General features: G+C 46.2%; 2 protein-coding genes across 2 annotated transcripts in view; one reads left to right on the top strand and one right to left on the bottom strand.

Annotated features, from left to right (window-relative positions):
• Nucleotides 1-22830, top strand: TMEM39A (transmembrane protein 39A). The gene is made up of 9 exons (XM_069867006.1): nucleotides 1-239; nucleotides 13446-13639; nucleotides 14758-14980; nucleotides 16360-16443; nucleotides 17804-17946; nucleotides 18844-19192; nucleotides 20000-20187; nucleotides 20678-20798; nucleotides 21352-22830. Exons 2-9 carry the CDS (start codon nucleotides 13527-13529, stop codon nucleotides 21583-21585), a joined length of 1455 nt encoding a protein of 484 aa, XP_069723107.1. The 5' UTR covers nucleotides 1-239; nucleotides 13446-13526; the 3' UTR covers nucleotides 21586-22830.
• LOC138725767 (uncharacterized) overlaps nucleotides 21352-26562 on the bottom strand; it is a 19162-nt gene continuing 13951 nt past the window's right edge. The window contains exons 16-20 of the mRNA XM_069866972.1: nucleotides 26362-26424; nucleotides 25971-26046; nucleotides 25260-25344; nucleotides 24990-25077; nucleotides 21352-24430 (exon numbers count right to left, since the gene is read on the bottom strand). Of these exons, the coding sequence (XP_069723073.1) occupies nucleotides 24320-24430; nucleotides 24990-25077; nucleotides 25260-25344; nucleotides 25971-26046; nucleotides 26362-26424 (423 nt within the window). The 3' untranslated portion in view covers nucleotides 21352-24319. The remainder of the gene's footprint in view (nucleotides 24431-24989; nucleotides 25078-25259; nucleotides 25345-25970; nucleotides 26047-26361; nucleotides 26425-26562) is intronic.

The following is a 26562-nucleotide window of genomic DNA, read 5'->3' as shown; positions in this document are numbered from 1 at the left end:
TGTCGCCCTGTGATGAGAGCATCATCCCGCACTGCCACGTCTCCCGGGCAGCTGGCGGTGCGCGAGGGCCGCGCCGGGGGAGGAGGCGCTGAGGACGGGACCCTCTCGCCTCCTCTTCTTCTTCCCTCCCTTCCCCGTCCCCTGCCCGTGCCCCCGCTGCGGGGCTGCGCGGGGCTGCCCTGGGGACCGGACCGCTGCCGGCCCATGTCCCAGCCGCGCCGCCTGCCGCGCTTGGATGTGTGAGTACCGGGACGGGAGGCGGGACCGCGGGGATGCGGGATCTCCTGCCCCCTCAAAGGGGTGCGAGGTCTCCTGCCCCCGCAAAGGGATGGGATGCGGGATCTCCTGCCCCTCAAAGGGATGCGGGGTCTTCTGTCCCCTCAAAGGGATGTGAGATCTCCTACCCCCCCCCCAAAGGTAGTGGGATCTCCTGCCCTCCCCCCCCGCGAAAGGGTGAAAGGGGATGCGGGATCTCCTGCCCCCTCGAAAGGGAATGTGGGATCTCTTGCCCCCGCCAAGGGGATGCAGGAACTCCTGCTCCAGAAATATGGGATCTCCTGCCCCCAAGGGGGTGCAAGGATCCTGCCCTGGAGATGCCGAGATTCAGCCCCCAGTGACGTGGAGACCGTGGACCCCAAGGGGATGTGGGGACTCCTGCCCCTAAAGGGGATGCAGAGTTTTCTGCCCCTAGAATGTGGGACCCTGCCCTGGAGATGTGGGGACTCCTGCTCCAGAAATGCAGGGTCTCCTGCTCCCGGGAATGTGGAGACCCTGCCTTGGTGATGTGGGGCTTCAGCCCCCAGTGATGAAGAGACTCTGGACCCTGGAGATGCAGGAACTCCTGCCACGGAGATGCGGGGACTCCAGACTCTGGAGATGTGGGGACCCCGGAGATGTGTGGGCTCCCTTGCCCACGATGGTGCAGGTGCCCTGCCCTGGTGAGGTGAGGACCCAGCACCCAGAGTTGCAGGGACTGCCCTACCCCCTGGCAGTGCTGGGACCCCTGCACCCCTTGATGTGGGCAACTCGTGTCCTGGAGATCATAGAATAACCAGGTTGGAAGAGACCCACCGTATCGCTGAGTCCAACCATTCCTATCAAACACTAAACCATGCCCCTTGGCACCTCGTCCACCCGTCCCTTAAACACCTCCAGGGAAGGTGACTCAACCACCTCCCTGGGCAGCCTCTGCCAGTGCCCAATGACCCTTTCTGTGAAAAATTTTTTCCTAATGTCCAGCCTAAACCTCCCCTGGTGGAGCTTGAGGCCATTCCCTCTTGTCCTGTCCCCTGTCACTTGGAAGAAGAAGCCATCACCCTCCTCTCCACAACCTCCTTTCAGGTAGTTATAGAGAGCAGTGAGGTCTCCCCTCAGCCTCCTCTTCTCCAGGCTAAACAACCCCAGCTCTCTCAGCCGCTCCTCATAAGGCCTGTTCTCCAGCCCTTTCACCAGCTTTGTTGCTCTTCTCTGGACTCACTCCAGAGCCTCAACATCCTTCTTCTGGTGAGGGGCCCAGAACTGAACACAGGATTTGAGGAGCGGTCTCACCAGTGCCGAGCACAGAGGGAGAAGAACCTCCCTGGACCTGCTGGTCACGCCGTTTCTGATACAAGCCAAGATGCCATTGGCCTTCTTGGCCACCTGGGCACACTGTCTCCGGCGATGCAGGGATTCTGCCTCTGGTGATACAGGGACCCCCCTGTTCCTGGTAATGTGGAGACCCCTACCCTCAGAGATGCAGGGACCCCTGCCCCTGATAACGCTCCAGAGATGCGGGGACTCCTGCACCTGCTGATTTGGGGGCTCCCACCCCATTGATGTGGGGACCCTGCCCTGGTGATGCAGGTCTGGGCTGCTGAGCTGCCTCCTGCCGGAGCCCCCCGTGGGCTGCCCCATGCCTGGGGTGCCACCTCCCACTGGCCTGGAACTTCAGGGTTGGCGGAGGCTTCTGCCAGCTTTGTGTCGTCACGCAGGCGAGCTTGGCACTTGTTCCCAGGGTGCTGGTTTAAGACACTTCCTGGTGTGTCCAGGTTAAAGCCAGAGGTCTGAGCACGTGGCTGAGGGGTGCATGCTCCCTGATAGGAGGGGTGTGGTTTAAACATAAGGGAGTTGGTTTGGGGTCATGAGTAAATTTGCTTTGGGCTTTTTAAACACCATCCCTACGTAATCAGTCCTACAAAGGAGTGAGGAGAGGACATGATCCTGTGGAGGATGAAGAGCTAAGGCAACTCTCTGTAAGGCCAGGCAGCTCTAACCCACCATAAGGTACTGCTTCCAGAATGGATGTGGGTGCTCATCTCCATTGCTCTTCTTTTGGGTGCACATTTCTGTTGCTGTTCTTTTTTGTATCACTAAGCAGACAGTGCTTAGTGATACAATCATCCTGCCTTATGTAGGACAGCAGCTAGGCCAATGATTTTCGTTATTACATGAGGTAGCTTCTCTACTACTCCAGCATCATTTAAACATGTGAGTGTGTAGTGGAAACAGAGGCACTGTTGTTTGCAATTTGTGATCGCTCTCGTGCATGCTTTTTCATTGTGAATAATGGGCCCCTCGTATCACTGGCATCTGTTATGACTGTAAATGAGGGAACGAGATGTCTGTATTACAGAGCAGTGAGTTGTGAAGTTTTTGGAGATGAGGCATTCAGTCTGCAACCAGCTCAGGTCTGTTATCTCACTGTGATTAGAAGAGATTTTCTGGGAAGAGGGATATGGCAGTACAGGATAGGGACTGGAATGGCTCAGCTGACACCAGCCCTTTAACCCACAGTCGGCTTCTTTGCTCACCTGCTGGTATTTCTGTTGTCGATGTGGCTTTGTTTCTGGCGTTTGTCTCTCCTTCCAGCTGCTCCTCTGGACCACCAGCTCCTTCAGCCAGGATGCTTGGTATCGTGTCATGATGCTGCTCTGCTGGTAAAGCCTGGGTCCACGGGCACCAAAGTGGTAGCCAGGCAATGTTGACCTCTCTGGGAGTTGTGCCAAAACTTCACCTGCTCCTTGTTCTCCCTTATCAGACTGGAAGTTCTTCAGGTGTAAATGCAGCTACTCCTTGTCTCTGTCCTTCAGCATCTTTCACTTGGGTTTTGCACTGCAAACCAGCACGTAAGGTGGGAATGCTGTCCAGATGTGATTTGATTTGGAAGGACAGAGGAGCTCAGGTAGTATCACTGATACTGTTAACTGTCCAGCGTGATGTGTGCTCCTAATCTCAAGAACATCGAGTATCTGCATGTCTCCTGTACAGCTCATTCCTGGCTGTCTCTTTGCAAACCTAGTGAGTTGCAGGCATTTGAGACCAAATATTATTTTTATTTTTATTTTTACAATCTTTCTGACTGCAAAGTGGGGATTGAACATTTTGCTTCCTGCTTTTGCAGAGTATGTTTCTATTCTGCTTGTAAGAAGATCAATTATTTTAAAAACTTCTTACTATGTACAGGTGAGCACCTTGCTGAATTAATCTTTTTATGGAGCCACTAATGGCATCCTATGGTAGCTAGGGAAATAAAGCTATTCTTATCTCAGTGGCCTGTCTATATTGGCAATACTTGCGCTGATGGAACTTTGCCAGTGTAGTTGAACGGTTGTGTTATTACTCAAAAGCAGACAAGCCTGATCACTTTTGTCTATGCTTTCTTCAGACACTGCTTTTTGGTGTGTAATTTCTATTAGAGAGAGGATTGAATTATGTATGTAGTATGTGAGGAAGGGAAAAGTACCTTTCTGCTGGTTTTGGAATTAAGCAGCACTAAACACAAATCTTTCTCTGAGAATATTTGTATTGCAAATTAACTTGTGCAGCTCAAGTCTGCATATCATAAAACTAATATATTTTTTTGTCTTTAGGCATCAACTCTGGATGTTAGAGAATACAGCAAGATCATGTGTGCTAGAAATGTTTATTGAGGGGGCTCCCAGTTTCTATGAGCCAATTCAAATGCCAGTTGGGTGTCCAGTATGACTCTGTAGAGTTACAGCTCCGGAACATGAATATGGTGCAAATCAACATGATAGTACTGATTCTGATATCTCCCTACTCAGCCTCAGTGCTCTCTTCGTGTCTCAGCGTCACGACATCCTGGAAAAAAGTTGTCTTTTGGCAGTTATAACTGTGAGGTTGAGTTTTAGTTTATGAACATGAAACTCTTAGTTGAAGAGGTTAGATTCATACTGTGGATCTAATGTCAATACAAAGACATGTGTGCTTTTCAGCACTGTTGAAAATTGGTTAAATCTGGTCACTCTTAGAACATTTGGTATTAAAAATATTACTGATTTCCAATCATTCCTTTGTTTGTCTATTGTGAAATGTTATGTCCTGGCATGTTTTTGGATGGAGAAATACAGAGGAAATTTGAATTTGGCTTGCAGAATCTACTTAAAAGCTTGGGATCTTTAGATGTTAATATTGGCTGATCTGTCATACTTAAGTGTGCAGTATAATATTCTGTTACATGTATTTTCTTTTTGAGGCCAAATTTTTGTTCTCCTTGCACTGCCATTCAGTTGGAAGACTGATAGAATTTGATGACAGTTACTGCAGCGCTGTAACTAAGCGCAGCACATCTCTTGGGCTGATGGAAACTTTAGTTCATTTGTTTCTAACTGTACCAGAAGTGGATGAGTGGTACAGCTTTTAGCAGGTGGATTTTAAAAATCGGAGGTAGATTTCTAGTAGCTGTGTGATTTCAGCAAATAGTTAATGAGTTATCACAAACTTGTCTGAAAGATTTCCTGCCATTCTTCCTAGAGTGTAGTCGTTGGAGAGTCACTTCCCACCTTTTTTTGACTTTTTTGGGCTTAACATGTTGCAAGTGGAAAACGAGACTTCTGGTAGGAAGTATTATGCAAGCCAGTTAGAAAAGCCGTGCGGGATAACATGGTGCAGTGGAGGGTTTGAAATGGTTGGTTTAAAATGAAGTTTTCAGTAAACTTCCGTGGCCCAAAATACTGAAAAAGGAGCACATATGCTGATTCAGACAGCTAAGTTAGTCTTACTATAATTAATTATACCAGGGATTAACATATCCTGTGGCATTTTCCCAGTGTGCTAGATTAGTTGCTCTGGAAATGGTCGCACGAAGTCCTGAGTGCCGCCTGCCAGAGTAATGGAAGTTGACTTGAAAAATGCTTATCATTTTGCGGAGAACTTGTGTATCACCTGTACCTGTTACTTGTCTCTTAAGTAAGGGGGAATTGACGTATTCTTGTATATGTTTTATATTTTAATGCAAATTTATAATTTATGCAAATTATGATTCATTTAGAATTCCCTCCAATAAGTTTGCTTATCTATGATATCAGGGATATGCAAATAGTTTTCACACTGATAACTTTCTGATATGAATCCCAGTGTGATGACTTGGTGTAAGGCTCAATAATGTGTTTCTTCCTTGTGTTCTACCCGGTGCCTTCTTCAAACGCATTGCTACAGATGGCAGATGCCTGCCTTATTTTTAGCTGTGTGAGGACAAAACAAAAATCCTAGTGACTCCCCAGGATTTGTCATCGTGGCTGATCTCCATTAAATTAAACACAGGGATTGGCAGAGGAGCAAAAACAGCAGGAAAGCTGCTTCTGTTTGTTTTTAAAGAAAGCTTGTCTAAAGCACTAAAATAATACTGTAAAAAAATATTCACTACTACATACAGAGACCTCTGGGAGGAGAAATGCTTGGTGAACAATTTATCCAGTTTAGGATGAGGAAATTGAGGTCTAAATTGGTAAAACAACTTCCTTGAAAGTCGGTTGGAGAGGAGAGATTAAAACGCACAAGAGTTTCTGGCTTGCAGTCCTGTACTCAGGACATTAGACCACATGTTATGGGCTCAGGGGTGGGAGGAAAATGTATATTTTGGTGGTTTGCTTGGCTGAAAATTGTAAGATGGGCTCTTAAGGCAAGGACATCTTTACTCTCCACCTCCCCCCCAGCAGTGATCTGTTTTGCCTTATGTTTGCCCCGATAGGTTGGAAAAGAAAATCTCAGTGGCCATAGCCAAAATTCCCCTCCTTTCCCAGCCACTGTGTGCTGCATGGTGTAACAGAGGGCAGTCGGTAGCTGTGTTTTAACAGTGCTGTGCCTGTGCACAGTGTTTACTGAGGAGCTTTGGTGCAAGATGTACTTAGGAGTGCAAGTTGATCAATTGTATTGCTGGCCAGCTTTGATAGCTTTGACCGTGTTGTGTCTGCTAATCCTCCCTGTGATTTAGTGTTACTTCCCAACCACTGTCCCTTTCTAAAGTGATTTTTTTGTTTCTGTCTGTAGTAGGCATGTGGAATTTGAGCTTAAAACTTCTGTGTTGCCACATGCTGAAATGCTGTTTTGGATCTGAGGCTGAAACTCTCCTGGGCTTTCAGACAGGGCAGGTTGTCTTTGAGAACCATATGTCTATGTCAGCAATACCTGCCAGCTCTTTAGTTTCAACCACTTGCTGTGGATGAAGCTGAACTTGCTGTCTTTCTCCCTACACAATATAGAAGCGTGGGAACTGTAGGACCAAAACAGACCATGATCCAACTAGTCAGGTCTGTATTTTCTTCTGGTGCTAGAAAAGCTCAATTTTGCAGTTCTGTCTTGCTCTCAAACCAGAACAAGCCAATGCTTTCTTTATTCCCAGATCCAGTATTTGGCTCCAGGTGTTGTTATACACATCAGAGGAGGCTAAAGGAAATGTTAGTGTCTTGTTAACTGTGCAATGCTGTTGTCTTGGTGAAAAGCGTGTTATAGGCCACTTGTAGCTGATGAACCCTGAGGACCTTGTGTTGGGGGTGGGGAGGGTTGCTAGCTTTTTTTTGGAAGATAATTTTACTCGCTTTCATTCATAAAATTATTGTAGTTAGTTATTAAAGTCTTACCAAGCTGTTTGTTTTGACCTTCTGAAGCAGTTGGTTAGACAAGGTAATTGTGTGGTTATGAGGTATCTTTTTATTACTCCAGGAACTGTGGGTTTGTTCTTGCACTCACCAGACGTTCTTTAAGAGTGCACAGTGTGTGTTATCTTCTTTCTTCCACTTCAAAAAGACTTGAACTTGTCTATATTCTGAAGAGGACCATATCTCCTGCATACCTCTGGAAATCTCTTCCTCACACCCTCTGAAGTAAAGTCTTTGAGAGGATTTATAAGGAATGTGTAGGATTTGGGTTGGAAATCCTTTTCCATTTTAAAAAATTGCTTTTTCAGTCTCTTGGATTATTTTCTCGGTTTAGAGCATTAAGAAGTTGCCCCATCCTTAAAGAGCACATCTGCAAATTGAGCTCAACTGAGCTTACTGCACTTTAACATGGAGAGGCTTTTCCTGAAAAACTTTTCTTTCCTGCTCCTGTTTTTGCTGGTGGGTATTTGAAGTTCTGTGGCAGCTAAAACCAGCAGGGTCTGTCTTCACCTTGTCTTTAACCAGAGCTTTTATTTTCCCCACTTATCTATCTGCTTAGCCTTAGCCTTCCTCACTGAAGAAGCCTGAAATGAGTCATACGGTATCTACGCAGTTTCTGAAACCTTGCCTCTTTCTTGCCACTTACACCCTTCAGTTTTGGCACGTATGTAGACAAGTGATAGATGGAGCCTCTTCAGCTGGAGTAGTGCTGTATCAGAAAAGCCTACGCTGACTTGGTCTTGCTGGGTTGGTTTTGTTATTACAGAGGAGGTTCTTGGTTCTTAGTCACGGAGCAAAAATTAGTCTTGCCGGTGCATCACCTGACAATGGTGATTCACCGCACGGCTCTAGTTCTCCTCACCCACCTCTAGGATGTGCTTTAGAGGGGTTTCTGTCTCTCTGCACAACAAATCTCCTTAAACCGTCGCTCTGCTTGGCATGAGGGTGTGGAAAATACGCTGACTTACGAGACATCCCTGCTAACCGGTTTTGGCTCCCAACCCCGGGCTGGGCCGAGCATTGGGCCAGGTGGTGGGTGTGTGCCTTTGGAACCAGCTGAGTTGAAAGGTTGTGTTGACTTAGCACTGGGGGAGCTCTGTGCAAGCCAAATATTTAGCTTTCCATCTGATAACCTGTGGGTTGTTTCCTCCCTCACAACAACCACATGTTATTTCATTCCCAAACCAAGTTACGGCTTCCACAGAGGTTTTGCTGCTCCTCATCTTCTGGTGTGGCAGATGAGGGTGCTGACAAGGTGGCCTCGTGACCAAAGCACGGCTGCAGCCCTTGGTGTTCCAAGGCTCTGTTCTCTTTCTCTTTGGCACTGTGTTGGGTGAATGGGTTACCAGCTGTGTGTATCAGTTTCTCCATCTGTCAAAATGTTTCTAAGGAAATAAAAGGCTCACCCTAAAAAGAAGTAAAAATAAGCCATAGTAACTAGGACTTTGAGCAGCTCAAAAGAAAACTTGACTGTAAGGTGAATTTGCTGATAGTTTGCAAAGATACTAGGACTGCTGGATAAAGGCAAATTTGGGATTAGGTTGGCCAGCCACAGTGACTTGAATTGAGGACATCAGTAATCAAGAGACCTTTTTACATTGCTTGTTTCAGTTTCGGAGACTGATAGGGGCAGGAGAGAGGAAAAGAAGAAAGAGCTGTTTGTCTCCCAGCTGAAAGTCGTAACTGTTACATTATATATTTAGTCCCAAAGGTTAGAGAATCCTACCTTATTTTCCTCCTCCCATCCTTGCAGAAATGGTTTCTCCTGGGGGCTACTGACTGCCTTTTGCAGCCTTGCAAGCAAGGTTTTATAAATAAGCTCAGTGAGCTGTTGTCACCTGTGGGGTGACCACTGAAGCTGTACAGGTGCTCTGTTCACTGGCAGCCCTGGGGACGGAACCTTTCACTCAGGCCAGGGTGAAATGTCCAGGTCTTAAATGGTTCCTTGCCTTTGTGGTCTGGGAGCTTGCATCTTGGAGCTTATCCAGACAGTCCAGTTCTAGGTTTTAAGTTCTTTTTGAAGGAAAATTACCTAGAAGCCAGTGCTGGATACCTGGATGCAGGAGTGCTCTGGAGATGGGCGGTGCTGCTTGCTGTGGCGACCAAATGGCTCCTTCTGGCACTGCTGCTTCCATGCTCCTTGGTGCAGGGAAAGTACAAGGTGTTCCCAGTTTATCCTTTCATTGTGCCCTTGATGCTGGCTGTGGTTCAAGGTATTGCTGCTAACACCTGGAGGGGTTAGAAATGTCGATTGTGTTTTGTCAGCGCTAGTAGTTCCCCGTGCTTCGTGTCAGTTCCCTGCAGCCGTGTTGCGGGGGCAACCTGCCGCGCTTCCCTGCGAAGGAGCACCATGCAGGTGGCAGCTGCGTTTCCATACTTGTGTAGCCATAAAACATGAGCAACCTGAATGGAAAGTCTTGCTGGCAACCCAGAGAACTCTGGGAACTTCGATGTTGCTGAGGAAGAGGAGGAGGCAGGCAGAGCTCCCGCACTAAACGGCCACAGAGGCAACGTGTTGCTTCACCCCAAGATGTCATGTGCTTGCTTAGCAGGAAGAAGGCTGCTTTGATCAAGTTGGAAAGCTGCAACGAAATACCTGTGGTCTTCTCAAGCCATATTGCTGCAAGTGAGAGTGGCCACATTTCCCTTTCTGCTCTTGAGAGTATCTGTTTGTAGGATTTGTGGAGCCAAGGAGGGGCTCTTGAATGTTTTCCAAGCTCTGAGAGTTCCCACGCCTCAGTGCAGCGAGCTTCCTGAGAGGTTCGGAGGCTCAGGTTTTTCTCCAATTAAAAAACATTAACACCATCAAAATAACTGGCTGAGCATTGTAGCATTTCCAGCAAAGAGGCGGGGAACCAAGCAGATTTTTCATTCTGATGAGTCACTGGCTATCCCGATTTGCCTCTTGTGAGAGCTGTTTGGGCAGCTGCTGATTCAGGATGGGTCTGCATGAACTGGTGGATAGTTCGTCTGCCTAGCTCTTTGTCAGTAGAGCCTTGCTCACAGCGGTGGTTTCTTATTTGCCTTGGTCCTGCCTCATCAGGATAGCTCCAGAGCTCATGAAGAGGAGGGGTGCTGGGGCAGAGGAACAAAATGCCCAAGTGCTTTCTGTAGCCCTAAAAGCATGAGCTGGAAGCCTGAGGGTCTGATGCCTTACGTTCTTGGATCTTCTTATAACCATGTCACAGCTGAAGGTTTTGTCTCTCTCCTGAAGAAAGAGTGTGGTCCCTCTCTAGGACCCAAAAGCTTTCCATACCCGTATCTGTTCCCTGTGCTGCATGGACAGAACTGCTGCTGATTGTTCTGTAGCTGGTCCCCAGATCCTTCTTGTGTGGTTTTTTTTTGTTTGCTTGTTTGGTTGCTTTTTGGGGGTTTTTTTCTATGATGGCCACATATGCTTGAGAGTGGATGTCGTGGAAACTAGGTAGTTTTTGTTCTAGGGATGTTGAGGATGAAGGGACTACAAGTACGTGACTTACTTCTGAGAAAAATGATAAATTAACTGGGAAGAACAACACAGAATCACATTAATGGACTAAACAGTCTTGTCAGGAAGAGCTTTTGTCTTCCATTACTCACTTTTTGTGCCTGTGACTTTATATAAAATAAAATCAGTGATGTGTAACTACATGGGGTGGGGACTCTGCAAACAGAGTATGGAGCCTGGTAGACTCCCAGCTCACTCTGTAGGCTCTTTATTAATACTTAATATGACTTGGATGCACACAGGAATCTTGTCTGTTGACGTAAAGGGTCACGGACACTTTCTTTTTCTTGTTGGCATATTTTTCACAGTAGAATCATGCCTTTGTTTATTAATTGAAAACTATAAAAAGGCTCTTTTCCCATGTCTGTCTCCTCAAAAAGGAGAGCTGTTGATTGGTTCAGGGCCAAAAAAAGCAGACTTAGAGTCAAACTGATCTGTAATCTCCCTGCTTTGTTTGACTTCATCTGGGGAGCTTCAGTTTTGTGTAGCCAGTTTTACAAAACAAAAACAAACAAAAAAGGAATGGTTATTAGGCAGATTTTGCCTTAACAGACACCTACCTAATTTGATTAGACTCCAGTGGAGTAAAGTAATTTAAAGCTTGGTTTGAGGAACTGCCCAATCTGTCTATATGTTCATGGGTCACTGTGAAAGGGCCTATTCAGCTGTGTTTAAATTGTGGTGCACTGATGTTAAGGAGGGCTGCTTTCCACAAGTATTCTTTTTTACTGGTAGAAGCCTGCATTGTACTGCTTTGCAAAACGGGAGGGTGGAACTGCGATTGCTTGGGGTCCAAGTGTCTATATTGGTGAGTATGTGAAGCAAACTAATGGGATAATACTAATGAGAGCTGTTAAATTATTTATGTCAGTTGTTGAGTGTGGCATAAAATACTTTCCACTGTTAATGCCACAAATTAGACCACCAACATATCGCATCTGTTATCATAAATTACCTGTAGGTTGAATCAGACCAATTATGTTAGCTTCCATAGGCCCTGTAATAGGTTAATTTGGCTTAAAATTGCTTTTGAATTTGCTCGTTCTAGAGGTTTTTCTTAATTTTGTCTTTTACTCCTTCACCTTAGCTGCTTATGTAGAGTGTCTGGGTGCCCTAAATGAACTCTGCATTGCCTACTGCTGTCCCTGCTCATCTTGTGCATGCAGGAGAATTTTGTTCTGCTTATATTTAATTCCTGAAATACAAATATTCCCAAATAAAACTAGACCGTCCTAGAGAAAGTTCTCTGAAAACTTTAGAGTCTTGACTACAAAGATAAGGAAGGCTTCAAATTTCTGTTGTGTTATCACTTGAATTATGATGAGAGTTTTGAAATCTGCCAAAAAAACATTATTTTCCTCCAAGCCCAAATTATCCATTGTTTGGTCTCCTTTCACACAATTTCATGCTCTTTATTTTTTTAAATCTAGGATCTTCAGTTGACTTTTTCTTTTTTGCAAGTGACCTTCATGTGAGTATGTCTTTTGAAACATCTTATTTGTCTCTACTGGAGTAGAGACAAAGCATGGTAAATGTCAATACAAAAGATGATTCTTTGAGAGACTTTTTTAGAATAGTTCTCCTGTGCACTGTGTTCGTGGTGACAGTGGCGTGACTCATTGAGCAGACTTCCTGGCATTTCTGCCAGCTGTGATTTCTCGGGATTTTAAAGGAAGTGATAACTGAATTATAAATAGATGATAGGTTCCATCTGTAAATTTCAAAGCCAGATCAAGAGTTTCCCAGAAGGTGAGAGTGCTTTTTTTGACCCTGGGTTGCTTCTGGCTGTGATATTTTGTCAAAGGGTCAGAAAATTATTCTCCAGACATGCAGACAAAGCAGAATCCTTGTAGTGAGATGCTCGCTCAGTGTCTTGTTTCTTCACAGCACACACACTTGGAATGACTTCTAGATTTGCAGTCCAATTCAATCCCTCGCTCATATGTCTGCTCACCATGAGAAATTTATGTGACAGTCAAAATCCTTGTTGTATCACATGGGAGACCAGTGAAATAAAAATCAATAAATATTTATAGGCTTGCCTTTTATTTATTTTCTTTTTTTCTTTTTTGAAGGCTGGGATATGTGATTGCCTAGCCATGCATTTGAAGGACATAGAATCATAGAATGGTTTGATCCGGAAGGGCCGTTAAAGATCATACAGTTCCATACCCGCTGCCATGGGCAGGGACACTTTCCACTTGATAAGGTTGCTGAAAGCCCAGTCCAGCCTGGTCTTGAACACCTCCAGGGATGGCGCATCCATGACTTCTATAGGCAGTCTGTTTCAGTGCTTCATCACCTTCATGGGAAAAAAAATCTTCCTGTCATCTGATCTAAATCTCCCCTGTTTCAGCTTAGAACTGTTCCCCCTCATCCTATCCCTGCACTCCCTGACAAAGAGCTCCTCCCCAGCTTTCCTGTATCCCACTTTGGAAGGCTACTGTAAGGTCTCCCCAGAGCCTTCTTTTCTCTAGGTGTACAAGTGTGTTTTGCTGCACTACTCTGATAGCTAGAACCACTTTTAAATGGAAATCCTACCATAGTGTCAGTTGGGCTTTCTTAGCAAAGAAGGGAGCTGAACCATGCAATTAACTTCGTAGAGACCAATTAAGGCTGGTTCTTCTGAGCTCTGGCAGACGGAGTCCAGCAGCAGACCTTGTCAAGGGATGTGCTGAGTGGTTGAAAAGACCTGTGAAGCTCTGGTAGCTCCTTGCACCAGAACAGGGAGAGGCACTTCTCAGGCTTGCTGTTGTAATGAGGCTCACAACTGGGTGATCACCAGCACTGAAGATGCACGGTGGTGCTTTCCAGACCACAGGAAGCAGTAGCAGTGCTGATGGCTAATTTAAGCAGCTGCTTCTTTAAAGACACAGTGTCAGTGGTCTCCATTCTGTGTATGCAGTCAGACACTGATCTGGTGCTGTGGAAATGGCACAGTGTTTTGGGGTGGTGATGGGTGTCCCACAGAGCTCTGAATGTATGAGAGTGCCTTCCATTTGCATGCTGTCGCTTGGCTGGGGTGTGAACTAGATGACCAGTAGTTTACAACTAAAGTGGTGTTTCTGCCTCCTTTGCAGACCTAGGAAGGCTTCGGGATTGTTGTCTGGGTCTCAAGGCACAGCCTGCCAGAGGCACTGGAAGTGGATTGGTTCCTGGTCATGCCCGGTGGAAGGAGGGGACCCAGCCGGCAGCAGCTAAGCCGTTCAGCTTTGCCTTCTCTCCAGACGTTGGTTGGCGGGAGCTGCGGAAACGGTACTGGTTTGAGAAACAGGTGAGGACAAAGGTAGGGTTGTTAAAACACCTGTGGCGTGATAGCAGTAAAAGCTAGGAGCCATGATCTGCTCTGAACTCTGCGGGAGAGCGGCTTCATGGTTCAAGCGAGGAACTGGGAGGTGGAAACCTCAAGCCCTCTGCTGTGGCATTAGTAGATGGCTCATCCAAGAGTGAACATGCCCTGCGTGACAAACATCTTCCAGCTTCTCTTCCTAGCTCTGCTGTGGCACTTGCTTTCCTGTGCAGCTCCTCTGTTGACTTCTTGCATTAATATCAGCCCCATGGGGAGGATTGTGAAAGTGCTCTCAGCCACCTTTCATTGCTCACTGTGGTGGCAACAGCCAGGGTGTAAATCACACGGTGCTCAGTTTGACTTTCCCTGCAGCAGATCCCAGAGCAGTGAGTCCTAGCAGATAATGAGCCCTTGTTTCTTTAGCTTGTTGCCCGCAATACCACAAGGAGTTAGTGTGACCTGTCAGAACTCAGCTGTGAGTCTCCTCCTATGAGATAGAAAGGCAGGGCAGGAGGAAGCCTATATTCTGTTTTAACCCTGCTGGCTGCAGATGAAACTGATTCTCACAGTCAGCAAAGCTCATCTCCATTTTCTGGGGAAGTTAGGGGCTGAAAAAGGAACACACGGTGACATTTAGATCTCCACATTTGGCATAAAGACTTAAGGGCCCAGTGTTACTTCTGTACAGAAGTTAGGAGACAGAGGCTCCAATATACTTGGTATAGATTAATCCTTACAAAGTAGAGATCCAAGCCATTTAGCCTTGGCCTTTAAAGACTTCTCTGACTGGGACAGATGGACAAATGACACGGTCTTAGATTCTTGGGTTATACTGTAGTGTCCTAGTGATGGGTGGAAAGAGCCAACATTAAGTGCTCAATCTGGCACAGGGTCCTTGGTGATTTTTTTGGTTGGAGTTGCTTCCTCACTCTGTACCTTTGATCTTCCACCTGTGAGTTTACTGAAGTACTGCTGGGCATGTCAGCACCTCTGGCAGATCAATCTGTTGTCCAGTGAAAATGCTAGATTTTTGTCTGATCTAAGAAAAAGATGAAGCTCAGATGTAGAATATTTACTAAGTGAGTGATACCTGTCATCTTCAGGAATGGTAGTGCCATCAGCCTCTCTGCACCTCCAATCACAGCGCTGATTACTCCAGAGCCTGTACGTCACTGCCGGATCCCTGACCTACCGCTGGATGGGAGTCTTCTCTTTGAATTCCTGTTCTTCATCTACCTTCTGGTAGCCCTCTTCATTCAGTACATCAACATCTACAAGACTGTCTGGTGGTACCCATACAATCACCCTGCTTCCTGTACCTCGTTGGTGAGTTCCCCAGCAAATGCCATCATTCAGGCTTTTTCATTACACAGCTTCTTTTCATGCTTCTTCAGCCCAGGAATCACCAAGCATTTGACATTAAGGGAGTGAAAGGGAGTTCACGGGAGTTCACGTGCACCCCCATCAGCCAGGTCTATGTCATCCCCCACTCTACAGGGGAGAAAATGCATGGAAGGTGAGACACTCGTCAGCAGGACTCCTTCACTGGAAATTTCTTGCAGATACTTGCATGGCCTAGCTAAGTCCTAGGGTTTGAAATGCAGTTGAGGCTCCAGAAGCCTGCTCTCCTGCTGTGGGTGCCCCTTCCCAGTGGAAGAGCCTGAGAGAAGGGAGACAATGTAGATCAATGTAGATCATTAGGATCTCACAGCAGGTCAGCAGCAGAGGAGTTGCAGAGAGGGTCAGATCCTCAGCTTATGTAAACCACCCAGTGTCCTCGATTTCAGCCTTCTTCCTGACTCAATAAGCTGCACAACCTGGCAATGACTTGTACCTGGGTGAGCAAATCTCAGCTAAGTTAAGCTAGCTCCTGAAGTGGTCCTTCAGTTTATGTTGTGTCCTGGCTGCTTGGAAGCTTGAGGTGGTTCCTTAGCTAACTGTACCGACAGGTGGTGCTTCTGTTCCACGAATCAGCTTTGAGTTCAGCGATGCGATGCTGGACACAGCTTTCTTTGAAGAAACAGCATTCTGGTTTAGGCTCCCTACCTGAAAGCATTTATTGGTCGTTTGTTTGTTCCCATCAGAAATTAAGCATTCTTTTTTTACCCCAATGTCCTTGAAGTCCCAAATAGTAGTATTCTGAGTCTGCCAACTGGTCTAGCCAGTACACATTTTATGGCTTCATTGAGAAATCCTAAGGGGTCCAAGCATTTAATTTGCAGCCAGAGACAACATTAAGTTTCTAATACAGATCTGTTTCTCAGATCAACATGATTAGCTTGGAGCACTGGTCACTACAGACCATTTCTGATACCAAGAGCTAAAGTGAACTGGTGTGCTCACTCTGGATTCCAGCTGCCTTTGCTCTGGTTGCTCAGTAGCTTTACCTGGGAAAACCTGCAAGTTGTTGTACAAAGTAAGGTCCTTGTCTGAGATGTCCCTTTGACCCTAAAAATACCTGCCTGAAGGATAGGTTTGGATTTTTTTCAATGGGAATCTCTCCATGGGAAGGAACCGCTATCTTGCATCTGGGGACATTCCTGAGTTACTGATATTTATCCCTTCTCCCTTTTCCCCAACAGAGAGATTTAGGAATGCTTACGTGAAGTCCTCAGCAGCCAGCTTTCTAGTCCCACTCCACCTGGGTGGTTTCAGAGTCCCTTCCCCTGGTGAAGGCTTTTTCTTTTTTTATTTTTTTCCTCCAGAATTTTCACCTCATTGACTACCACCTGGCGGCATTCATCACAGTGATGCTGGCGCGGAGGCTGGTGTGGGCCCTCGTCTCTGAGGTAACATTCCCACTGTTCCCTCTCCTGCCTGTCGCACCGATTGCAGAGCATGACCACCTATCGCCTGAGAAGGTTCTGCAAGTTGGATAGCTGGAGGGTTTCTTCCCCCCAGAACAAGTCTGGGTGTGAAGGACTAAGATTTCAAGGAAGCCTTTCTGCCTTGGAGTTTTCCCCTTGAGCCCGTTCACATCCTGCAGTATTGAGGAGCTCTGTTGCCTCTATGGCTAGAAGGAGATTAAATGGTCCCACTTGCTTCTTTATCCCTGCAGGTGCAATACTGTGCCTCACCTTGTGCCAGAGAAGTGGCTGAGAGAATTGTAAGTCATGTAGCTAAAAGGCAAACAGCAAGGTTTGCCAAGACTGGAAGAAGGAATGGGAGAATAGAGGGGAAAGGTCAGGAAGCGGATGTCAGAGTACACTAAAGTGAAATAGAAATAGTTGGCATCCTGGTTACTCAGTAACTCTGAGACTCTGGTAATATCATCTCTGATTTTGAGCCCCTCTCTGCGTTTGTGAGAGCAGAACCAGGCCAAATACATGTTTGAGAAAGGTAATTTTGAGCAAAATATAAGTTCTGTCCACTGAAATGGTTAATACAATGTCAGGTTAAGCAACTAAACAGTAAGTCTAAAAATAACTAACTAAAATAGAGGAACAGTTATGTCCTGTTGAATAGGTGAGCAGAGAAGATGGAATCTCTGAAGTTCTCTTTTCATCTCTGATTCCTGCCATTTTCATTTATGTTTGCATTCTGCATAGAACTTCCCATAGACTGAAATTTCTCATTGAAAGCTTCCATGCAACTTCTCGTGCATCCATATATTGGCCCTAGCCACTAAGAATCTTTTCATAGTTCAGTTGCCTTCTCCCTTCTGGAGATTGTAACGAGCTTTTTTGGCTGTCCTTTTGAAGGTGGTGCCTCCTCACTAGGCTGCAGCCTGTACATCCGGTAGAGATTTGTGGTGGAAATCAAGTTTTGGGATTGCCAAGGTGCAGCACCTTCTCTTCCCTCAGCTAAGAAAGTGATTGTTGAGACCTGATCCTTCTAAAGGAAAGAGAAAATGTGTTTCAGGCTATCCTAGACTACCATTAGAACAATAAGGCACTTGAGCAAAAATATTTTCTACTTTACATCTTGTGCTTCTTTGAATCTTTTGGATTCTACCAATCATGAATAAAATCATAGGCATTCACCTTTGTGAGAGGGTCAGTCTCCTACGTCTGGGAGGGAGAGGGCTGCCATCCCTCTTACAGTGCCTCCTGGCACGCCTTTCCCTGCTCCTTCTTCAGAGGCACCCCCTGGGCTCATGTTCTAGCACTGGTGTTACAGGGCTGTTGAATGTTTCCTCTCCATTTGCAGGCCTCTCAGGTGGGTGCAACATCAGTGATTCACTACATGGTGCGCCTGGTGCTGCTCACCCTCTGTGGGTGGGTGCTCTGCTGGACTTTGCTCAACCTCTTCCGCAGCCATTCTGTTCTCAACCTTCTCTTCCTGGGCTACCCGTGAGTGACAACATTTTGTTCCTTCAGGTGGGGGGAAGCGTAGCTGCTTGGGGACGGTACAAGCTGCCATGGGAAGGAGAGCTGTTGGCTGTAACGTGTCTCCACATTTTACAATTAAAGGGGAAGTAGGAGCAGCTGGGGGATGACGTGAGGAGGTGGTGCTGAGCTGATGAAGCAAACTGCCTCAGTATGCTGTTTGTGTGAGGGGCCTTTACTGCAACTGAGCCTTTGGGATCACTGGTTTCACAAATGGGATTTAAAGAAGCTTCTCCGCGCAGCTGTTGAAACTGTAGCCTTTAGCCTTTTATGGTGGAGACAAGTTGTCCATTAGAATCATAGAATCATAGAATAACCAGGTTGGAAGAGACCCACGGGATCATCAAGTCCAACCATTCCTATCAAACACTAAACCATGCCCCTTAGCACCTCATCCACCCGTGCCTTAAACACCTCCAGGGAAGGTGACTCAACCACCTCCCTGGGCAGCCTGTTCCAGTGCCCAGTGACCCTTTCTGTGAAAAATTATTTCCTAACGTCCAGCCTAAACCTCCCCTGGTGGGGCTTGAGGCCATTTCCTCTTGTCCTGTCCCCTGTCACTTGGGAGAAGAGACCAGCACCCTCCTCTCTACAACCTCCTTTCAGGTAGTTGTAGAGAGCAATGAGGTCTGCCCTCAGCCTCCTCTTCTCCAGGCTAAACAACCCCAGCTCTCTCAGCCGCTCCTCATAAGGCCTGTTCTCCAGCCCCTTCACCAGCTTCGTTAGCTTCTGGAGTGAGGGTTCCTACATGGTGTCCCTCTCATAAGGGCCAACATCTTCTGAGATTGTACCCCCTGCTTCATGTTGTGATGGCTGTCATTTCAGCCTTTTTTTTTTCTTTTTTTCTTTATTTCCCTGCAGGTTTGGTGTCTATGTTCCTCTGTGCTGCTTCCACCAGGACAGCAGAGCACAGCCCCTACCTGCAGACTGTGTTTACTTGGTACAAGACCAGGTGGTGGATGATGGGGCTTCAGCTGTCAGCAGCCTGGTCAAACCCAAAGATTTCCTCTCGCTTCTCTGGGAATCCCTGAGAGAACAGTTCAATAATCCTACATCTATCCCCACCCACAGCTGCCCCCTTTCCCCAGATCTCATCCGCAATGAGGTGGAGTGCCTAAAAGCAGACTTCAATCGCAGGATCAAGGAAGTTCTCTTCAACTCTCTCTTCAGTGCCTACTACGTGGCATTTCTGCCGCTGTGTTTTGTGAAGGTACTTCTTATTTGTCTCTTTCTGTGCCCCTGCCCACTGTCTCTTTCTGAATGTTGTGTGAATTGCTGCCAGGCCAGATTCCTGGTTAATTCCCCTTTTCTCTGTCTCCCCTTTGGCAGCCCGGATAGCGGAGCATGGCTGCATCCGGACTGCACTAGTACTGCTTCTGGTTGGCGGATAGGTATTGCCATAAATGTGATGCACCTCTAGTCCATCACCCCACTTACTAACTCCCCTTCTCCCACCCCTGTCCTAGGCAGATGGATAGCTGTGTTCTTCCTAGAAAAGGAAAACTGTTGTTACCTGTCTCAGATCCAACATCCTGGCTATTGAGTGCTTGGATCAGAGGCTTTAGTAGTCAGCCTGTTAGAAGACAGAGCCAACTAGGATGCTTGACAAGCTAAATCCAACAACCTCTTGTCAGTGTGGGGGTTGTATTCGATAGTCTGTCATTTTTCTAACTTGAATGAGCTCCAGTTGGTGTATCAAATGGGCAGGACTCCAGAATCCATGTAGCAGTCTTGCAGTTGGTGCTCCTGGGGCAGTTCTGTGGCAAGCAAATCTCTTGTCATCTGCTGGAGGAGGAGGTGCACCAGCTGCAGCATCATCCCCTGCCCTTTCTCCTTCAGGTCAAGGAGAAGGGAGTCTTGAGTGTTTCCTAAGTGGTAACCCTCTGAAATCACCAGTCCAAAAGCGCATGCCTGTAATATGTGGTGTGGGTCTGCTGGATGCACACGCAGTACGTCCCTTGTCATTCCTCCCTGTTTTGTGACAGCGGTGCCAAGTTCTTGTCTGGTCTCTTTGCAGAGCACCCAGTACTACGACATGCGTTGGTCCTGTGAGCACCTCATCATGGTGTGGATCAATGCCTTTGTCATGCTCACCACTCAGCTGCTGCCTCCCAAGTACTGTGACCTGCTCCACAGATCAGCTGCCCACCTCGGCAAGTGGCAGAAACTAGAGCACGGTTCCTACAGCAATGCTCCACAACATATGTGAGTGTGGGGATGGGGAGGGGTTGGCACGCCCGACAAGGGGCTGAGAAGACATTCTAGTACATAAGCACTGCTGATATTTGCTCATCTACTGATTCCTCATGCAGCTTTGTTGGTCTTTCTGTTCCCTAGAAACAGAAGCATCTGCTCTAGAGGGCTGTCCGAGCTCCTCCTGTCACTACTGATCCCTCCCCAGAAACAAATGCCGAGATTCTTCTTGGCCACTGGAGAAGCATCTTGTGCAGGGGCAAGGGGTGGCCTCCTCTGATGCAGTGGGCTGGGTTCTTGGCACTGGGAGCAATTTGTTCAAATTACTCAGAGTCCATCTGGTGGGCTTGTGATGACTTCTCTGTGCTTTTCTAGTGGGAGCTAGGTCACATCCTTGTAGCAGAGACTTTGGTGTTTTTTCAAGATACAATCCGTTTCTGTGAACCCATGCTCAGGGAGTTGGGAGCACAGATGCTAATGCTCTGGCATTCCTTCCCCACAGCTGGTCAGAAAACACAATATGGCCACAAGGAGTTCTGGTGCGACGTAGTCGATGCCTGTATAAAGCAGTTGGGCCTTACAACGTAGCAGTGCCTTCAGATGTGTCCCATGCCCGCTTTTATGCAAGTATCTCTTCTCTTCCTTGATGTGTTTTGGTTGGGGGAGGGAGAGGAGGCTGAAACCTAGGTGCAGCAGAGCATATCATGCAGAACAGAGTTCAGTGCTAACAGCATGTCATTGCTAAACAGAACGCTTGTTTGCAGCAGACAAGCTTTCCTCTTGCTGAATTACAGTGATGTCTGGGCAAGATGGGAGCCACAGCTGCCTTGTCAGTGCTTTCTCATCACGGTGACGCAGCTGTCTAGGCAGTGGCATACTCTTAAGAGAGGTCTAGTTAATGTCTTCCAGGGAAACAGGAAAGTAGAGGTTGTTTCACCCTTCCTCCCCTTCTTAAGCAAAATGAATTTCTGCATGCCTTGTTTCTTAGGCTGCCTTCCCCAAGAAGCAGCTAGCGGCGGCTGGAGTACAAACATTTCTTCAGCCCAGCCCAGTGCGCTTGCTCACTCACTCATGCCCAACAGCATTATGTACACACCCCTCCCCACTTGAACATGTTTAACGCTTTTTGTTTAATCAGATTATAGAAATATGTCCTTTTTAACTGTTTCCCTGCAGTTCCTTTTTCACCGTCCATTACGGCTGCTCAACCTGCTCATTCTCATCGAAGGCAGCGTGGTCTGCTACCAGCTCTACTCACTGCTGCGCTCAGAGAAGTGGAATCATACCCTTTCCATGGCCCTCATCCTTTTCTGCAATTATTATGTCTTATTTAAGCTCCTCCGGGACCGGATAGTATTAGGCAGGGCATACTCCTACCCACTTAACAACTATGGACTGAAGGCACACTAGGCCGGCCAAACGTGTACCCCTTCTCTTTCCCTTCCCACAGGGCAGGGAGGGAACCTCAGAAAAAAAAAATATTTTCATACAGTTCTATTTTTTTCTTGCGGCGTTTATAAATATTTAAAATATTTTATATTTTGTATACTATTGTTTTTGTGGGGTGGGAAGGGAACCAGTGGCAATTAAATGTCGCTTTATAAACAAGGTATTATTTTATATATATAAAAAAAGTCAATGTGTATATACCGTATATCTCTACCCATACATATATCTATGTGAAGCAACAGGATTTTGTGTGTGGTCACTGTGTCTGCTTTGCTCACACAACTGCCTTGCTCTTGCTTACTGTGGGGACAGAACTACTGTTAATTAGGAACTGCTCTGCCGTACAGCCTGGATAATCTTAACAGCCAGGGAAGAAAGGAAAAACAGGGGCCCTTTCACCAGGATGAGTAAAGTTTATCTTGGTAACCTCAGTACTAGGGAAGTCTTGCACTGGAAATATCACATCAGTGCACACCAGTTTAGGGAAAGTGAGGGAGCAGTTTGCAGAAGGACAGACTAAGTTACTGTCAGTCAGTAAAAGCTCTCGGTTCCTTCTTCCCACTGTTACCAGGATGCAAGTATTGTTTTAAAAAACAACAAACTCTTTGCTTTAGCTCCTCTCTCTATTCCTAGCAATTTGAGCTCCCTCACTCTACTAAAGTAAATATTGAACTTATAATTTTAGTGTATCATTTAGGAAGGGATTTGAAATAAATAGCTTCATCTAGCAGGATGGTAATTGAGTATTTTACATATCCACCTCTAATCCCTTGAGTAATAGCATTAACTTAGGGAATATTCAGCCATTTCCTTCAAGCAGTAGTGTTCCTGGTATAAATTTATTCTTGTCAAACACTTATCAATTCCCTTATTGCTACACAACGCATTTCAGCATTGTTTCACTCAAAGGTACGTTGGTAATGTTTAATAACTTACCATTAATAATAGAGGAAATACTTTGCTTTTAAACTGTTCTTCATAAAGCTGACCTATACTAGAATCTAGTGAAAAACACAGTTGTGTAATTAAAAGACAATATTAATCATATAATTAATTTAACTGTGGATGCTGGTGACAGCTGATGGTAGAAGTTGATGCTTTAACTCAGGTAATTAAGGAGGAAACAGCAATGCAATATTCTTCTATTCAGATGCCATCTGACTTACCTTTAGCCATTAGTAAAGTGCTAGCTCTGATTAAAGACTTGATGTGTACAGGGGGAAAAAAAAACCCAGACTGTACCAAGTGTCGGAGAAACTGCAACTACTTTCTCTTCCTTCTTTCCTTCCAAGCTAAGTAGGAATACAGTGATGATCTCTGCTCCCGTCTCTAAGACGGCTTCTCCAGCAACACGATCACAAGCCCAGGATACTTGGGGTAGGCAACAGATGTCTCTGAGCATTAACCCCAAGCTACTCCAAAATTAACAAGAAGGCTTAGATTTTTCATTACTCCTAGGACTTTTCTTTCACAGGGGCCTAGTGCTACTGGCAGGACACAGGTACTTAAGAGTTCAGTTGGGGGCCTTACAGTGAAACAGAACTGTGGTGCAGAGCAATGTCTTACTTCACATACTTTAGCCTTATCTTTAATCCATGTCTTAAGTCTACCTTGATTACTTCAGGAAGTACATTTGGGGTAAGAAGGTGGTGGCTTATTAACTCTAGAGCAGGCTCTTTGCTGCACAAGGCTTCGTGCAGCACCTTTCTCGCAGCAAGCTTCAATTCTTGCAGTAGCTCAGTAGCATTTCCTACAAACTTCACCTGTTTGTACTAGCTGGATCAGCACCCCTTCAACAGTTATTTCCCAGCATTACCAAGTAGTTTCCTTCATTCAGACACCTAAATAATAGCAGGCTTATACTTAAGCAACCAGTGCGAGAAAAGAGGTGCTCTAAGGCTTAGCTTGGGAAATAAGAGATGTGCAACAGAAAGGCAGAACCCTGCACCAGGGCTGTGGGTCACCAAGCTGATGAGGCTCATGCTCTGCTGTTTTCTCCCCTTGCATGAAGGCAGAAGGTAGGTAGGACTGTTCATGCAGTGAGCACAGCCATACTTTGTGCAAGAGTTAAACTGATGTTACGCTGTTTACAGCTTAAGGGACAGAAGTACAGTGATGCTTCCTTAGCTGCTGACTTTCTGTTTTGCTCTCAAGGACTCCTCAAGTAAGGGGGCAAAACATAAACACACCTGCAATCAGGTAGTGTAAGATCCTCATTTAAAGGGAGTGAGGCATTATTTGCTGCCTCTCAAAAGAGGGCACTTGTTCTATCCTGGAGCAGCAGGAGTTCTGTGAGAAGGTTTAAGGTTTATAGAATGTACCTTTCCATTCACAGTATGAACTGCCTATGTATCATCCTGCAGATAGAACTGTCTTCCATCTTTACATAGGACCTCCCGATGGAAAGAAGTTGCAGAAGATAGTTGCAGCTTCCTCTGATAGCAAAAACACAGCAAGGAACTAGCTAGCACAGTTGGCCTCCCCAGTATAAATCAAGCCCTCCAATAACAAACAGAGCTGAAATGGTGTCTGCTTAACATCAGTGCCTGCTTAGATGATTGTTCCTCCCCATTCCTCAAATGGGCCCACTACTAAGCCTTACTCAGATGAACACTGCAAACAAGTCCACTCTAATACTGGGTCAGGTCAGACTAAGAAAAAAAAAAAAGAGTTATTCCCCATTGTGATCACTCTGTTATGCAAGGATGTCGTAATAAATGGATGGCTTTTTGGTCTGGTAACGGAACTGCTCTAGCTTCAGGCCAATCCTCAGAAGAACAGCTTCATCCCACCATTTTGCCATGACCTGGGAGAAGATGAGAGAGGCAGAAAAAGGGTGGGGGGAGGGAAGGTAGAATCATCACACACAGATTCTTGAAAGTCCTGGAAAACCAATTCTTTTCCCCCAACCACACCTGAAGGACACATGCTTTTCCCTTTTACCCCAGTACATATGGCATCACTGCATTTGGGATGAAGGCAGCTGTGTGACTTGTAATTACAAGACATGGACCCTTCATTTACATGAGACCCATTTCAAGAGGGAAGGATATCAAGAAGTTACAGAAAGGAGAAATAGGAAAAAAAAAAAGAGAAGAAAGAATAATGAAAAATATTGTGTACTCATTCAAGTTGGATGGGGAGATAGAGGAATCTTATCTCCTGGGTACTTTAAGAGTTCCTCTCCTGTTTAGGACTGAGTGAGGAGTGAAGGCAAATCTCTTCACCCACGAGTTAAAACATTACCTGTACCTGCCAACTCCTGAAGTGTGCTGTATGGAACAGCAGGAACACGGTTATGGTGGTTCAGGAAAAAGCCAGCTGTGGATTTTTTGACTTGGCATTCACAAAAAGCCAATACTCACCTGGAAGCTGATGGGAAGCCCAGCAGCAGAATATCCAATGGGGACCACAATGCCTGGAATCCCAGTGAAGTTACCAAGCTGCATGAACCTAAGGGAAAAGCTGTCATCAGCATTCCTGCCTTGTGACAGCAACGATGTCATCCTTTTTTAAGAGAGGCAGCTAGGATCGAGCTCTCTTGCTCTACAGCCCGAGCTCCTTCAGTTAGTGCAGCTCGTCTCCAGCTGCTCCTGGACATTTGCTTCTGTAGTGCAAACAGCACTCCTCTTTACCTCATGGACCGGACCGTGAAGGACGAATCACTGCTCCCAGTCAAAAGGTCAGATTCATAGATTCTTGGCGCAGTGCAAGGAACACCTGTGGAGAAATAACGAAATGACTGAGATTGAAAGGGACCTCAGGAGGTCATTTTGTCTAACCTTCTCTTAAGGATAGTCAGCCAGAACAGGTTGTCTAGGACCATGTCCAAATGGCTTTCTAATAGCCCCAGAGACAGATTCCACAGCCTCTCTGCACAACCCGATCCAGTGCTTAAAGAGCAAAGGAAGTCAGGCAGCAAGCAACCCTCACGGAACAGCTCAGTTCATTAAAGCCATATGTTTGATACACATTGGTGATGCAAACCCACATCCCTGGAAAGCAATCGGGTTTCTGGTATTTGTAAATTAAGCTGTTTCTATTTAGAACAAGAACATTTGCATATAAGTAGATGTCCAGTCTTCCCTGTGTAAATGTGCTGGCTCTGCAACTTGTTTCAAGTACCAATAAAGTTTTTCATTGCCATGGATACAGACAGTAAATCTAGAAATACACAGCAGTCTTTCTAACCAGGCTGCATGATCTTCTAAAGGCTTGAGGCACAGCAAAGTATTTGCATAACACTTATGCTCTTAGAATTGGGAAGGGAAGTTTAATGGAGTGACTGTTCTTAAAATGCACCACACAGCTGTTGGGGACTACTCTTTGGCCAAGACTGCCAATACCTGGTGTAAGGATACAGTTCACAGTGGAGAAGATCTCTCGCAAAAATCTCATGCTCCGAGTTCTCTGTCGATTTGCCTGCAAGCAGAGAGACTACTGTCTGACCGGGCCCTCTTGGTTCATGAGGCTCATGTTTGATGTTGACTTCCCATCAGAGCCTATGCCTCTGCGAAAGAAGACACCATTCCTGCAGTTTGGAATCAAGATGCAGGACACCAGTCCAGGTGACACATACTCTGTAGTGCCACCATTCGGCATATTTTCACAGCAGAGGGCAGTACAGCTGGGTGATATCTTTCCATGTGTACGGGGAGGTTAAGAGTAATCCTCTACCCCACCTTTACAGTTCCACTCAGCGCCTCCCCTCAGCCCTCACCACAGTATACTCCTTACCGTAATATAATCCAGAGCTGTGAACTGAGAAGCCAAGGCCAGGTTAGCCCGTGTCTCCAAATTCTGAAAGAGAAAACATCTCCACTTGCAAGAAACTGAAATCAACAGCCCAGGAGTTCTCTTCCAGGTCTGCCCTCCTATATCAGTAGTCATCCAACAGGTGGTTTGTTATAGAAAAAGCAGGAGAGCCTCAGGTTTCTC

The sequence above is a fragment of the Phaenicophaeus curvirostris genome, chromosome 1, assembly GCF_032191515.1.
Source record: "Phaenicophaeus curvirostris isolate KB17595 chromosome 1, BPBGC_Pcur_1.0, whole genome shotgun sequence".
NCBI classification, from domain to species: domain Eukaryota; kingdom Metazoa; phylum Chordata; class Aves; order Cuculiformes; family Cuculidae; genus Phaenicophaeus; species Phaenicophaeus curvirostris.
This window is presented reverse-complemented; position numbering and strand designations above follow the sequence as displayed.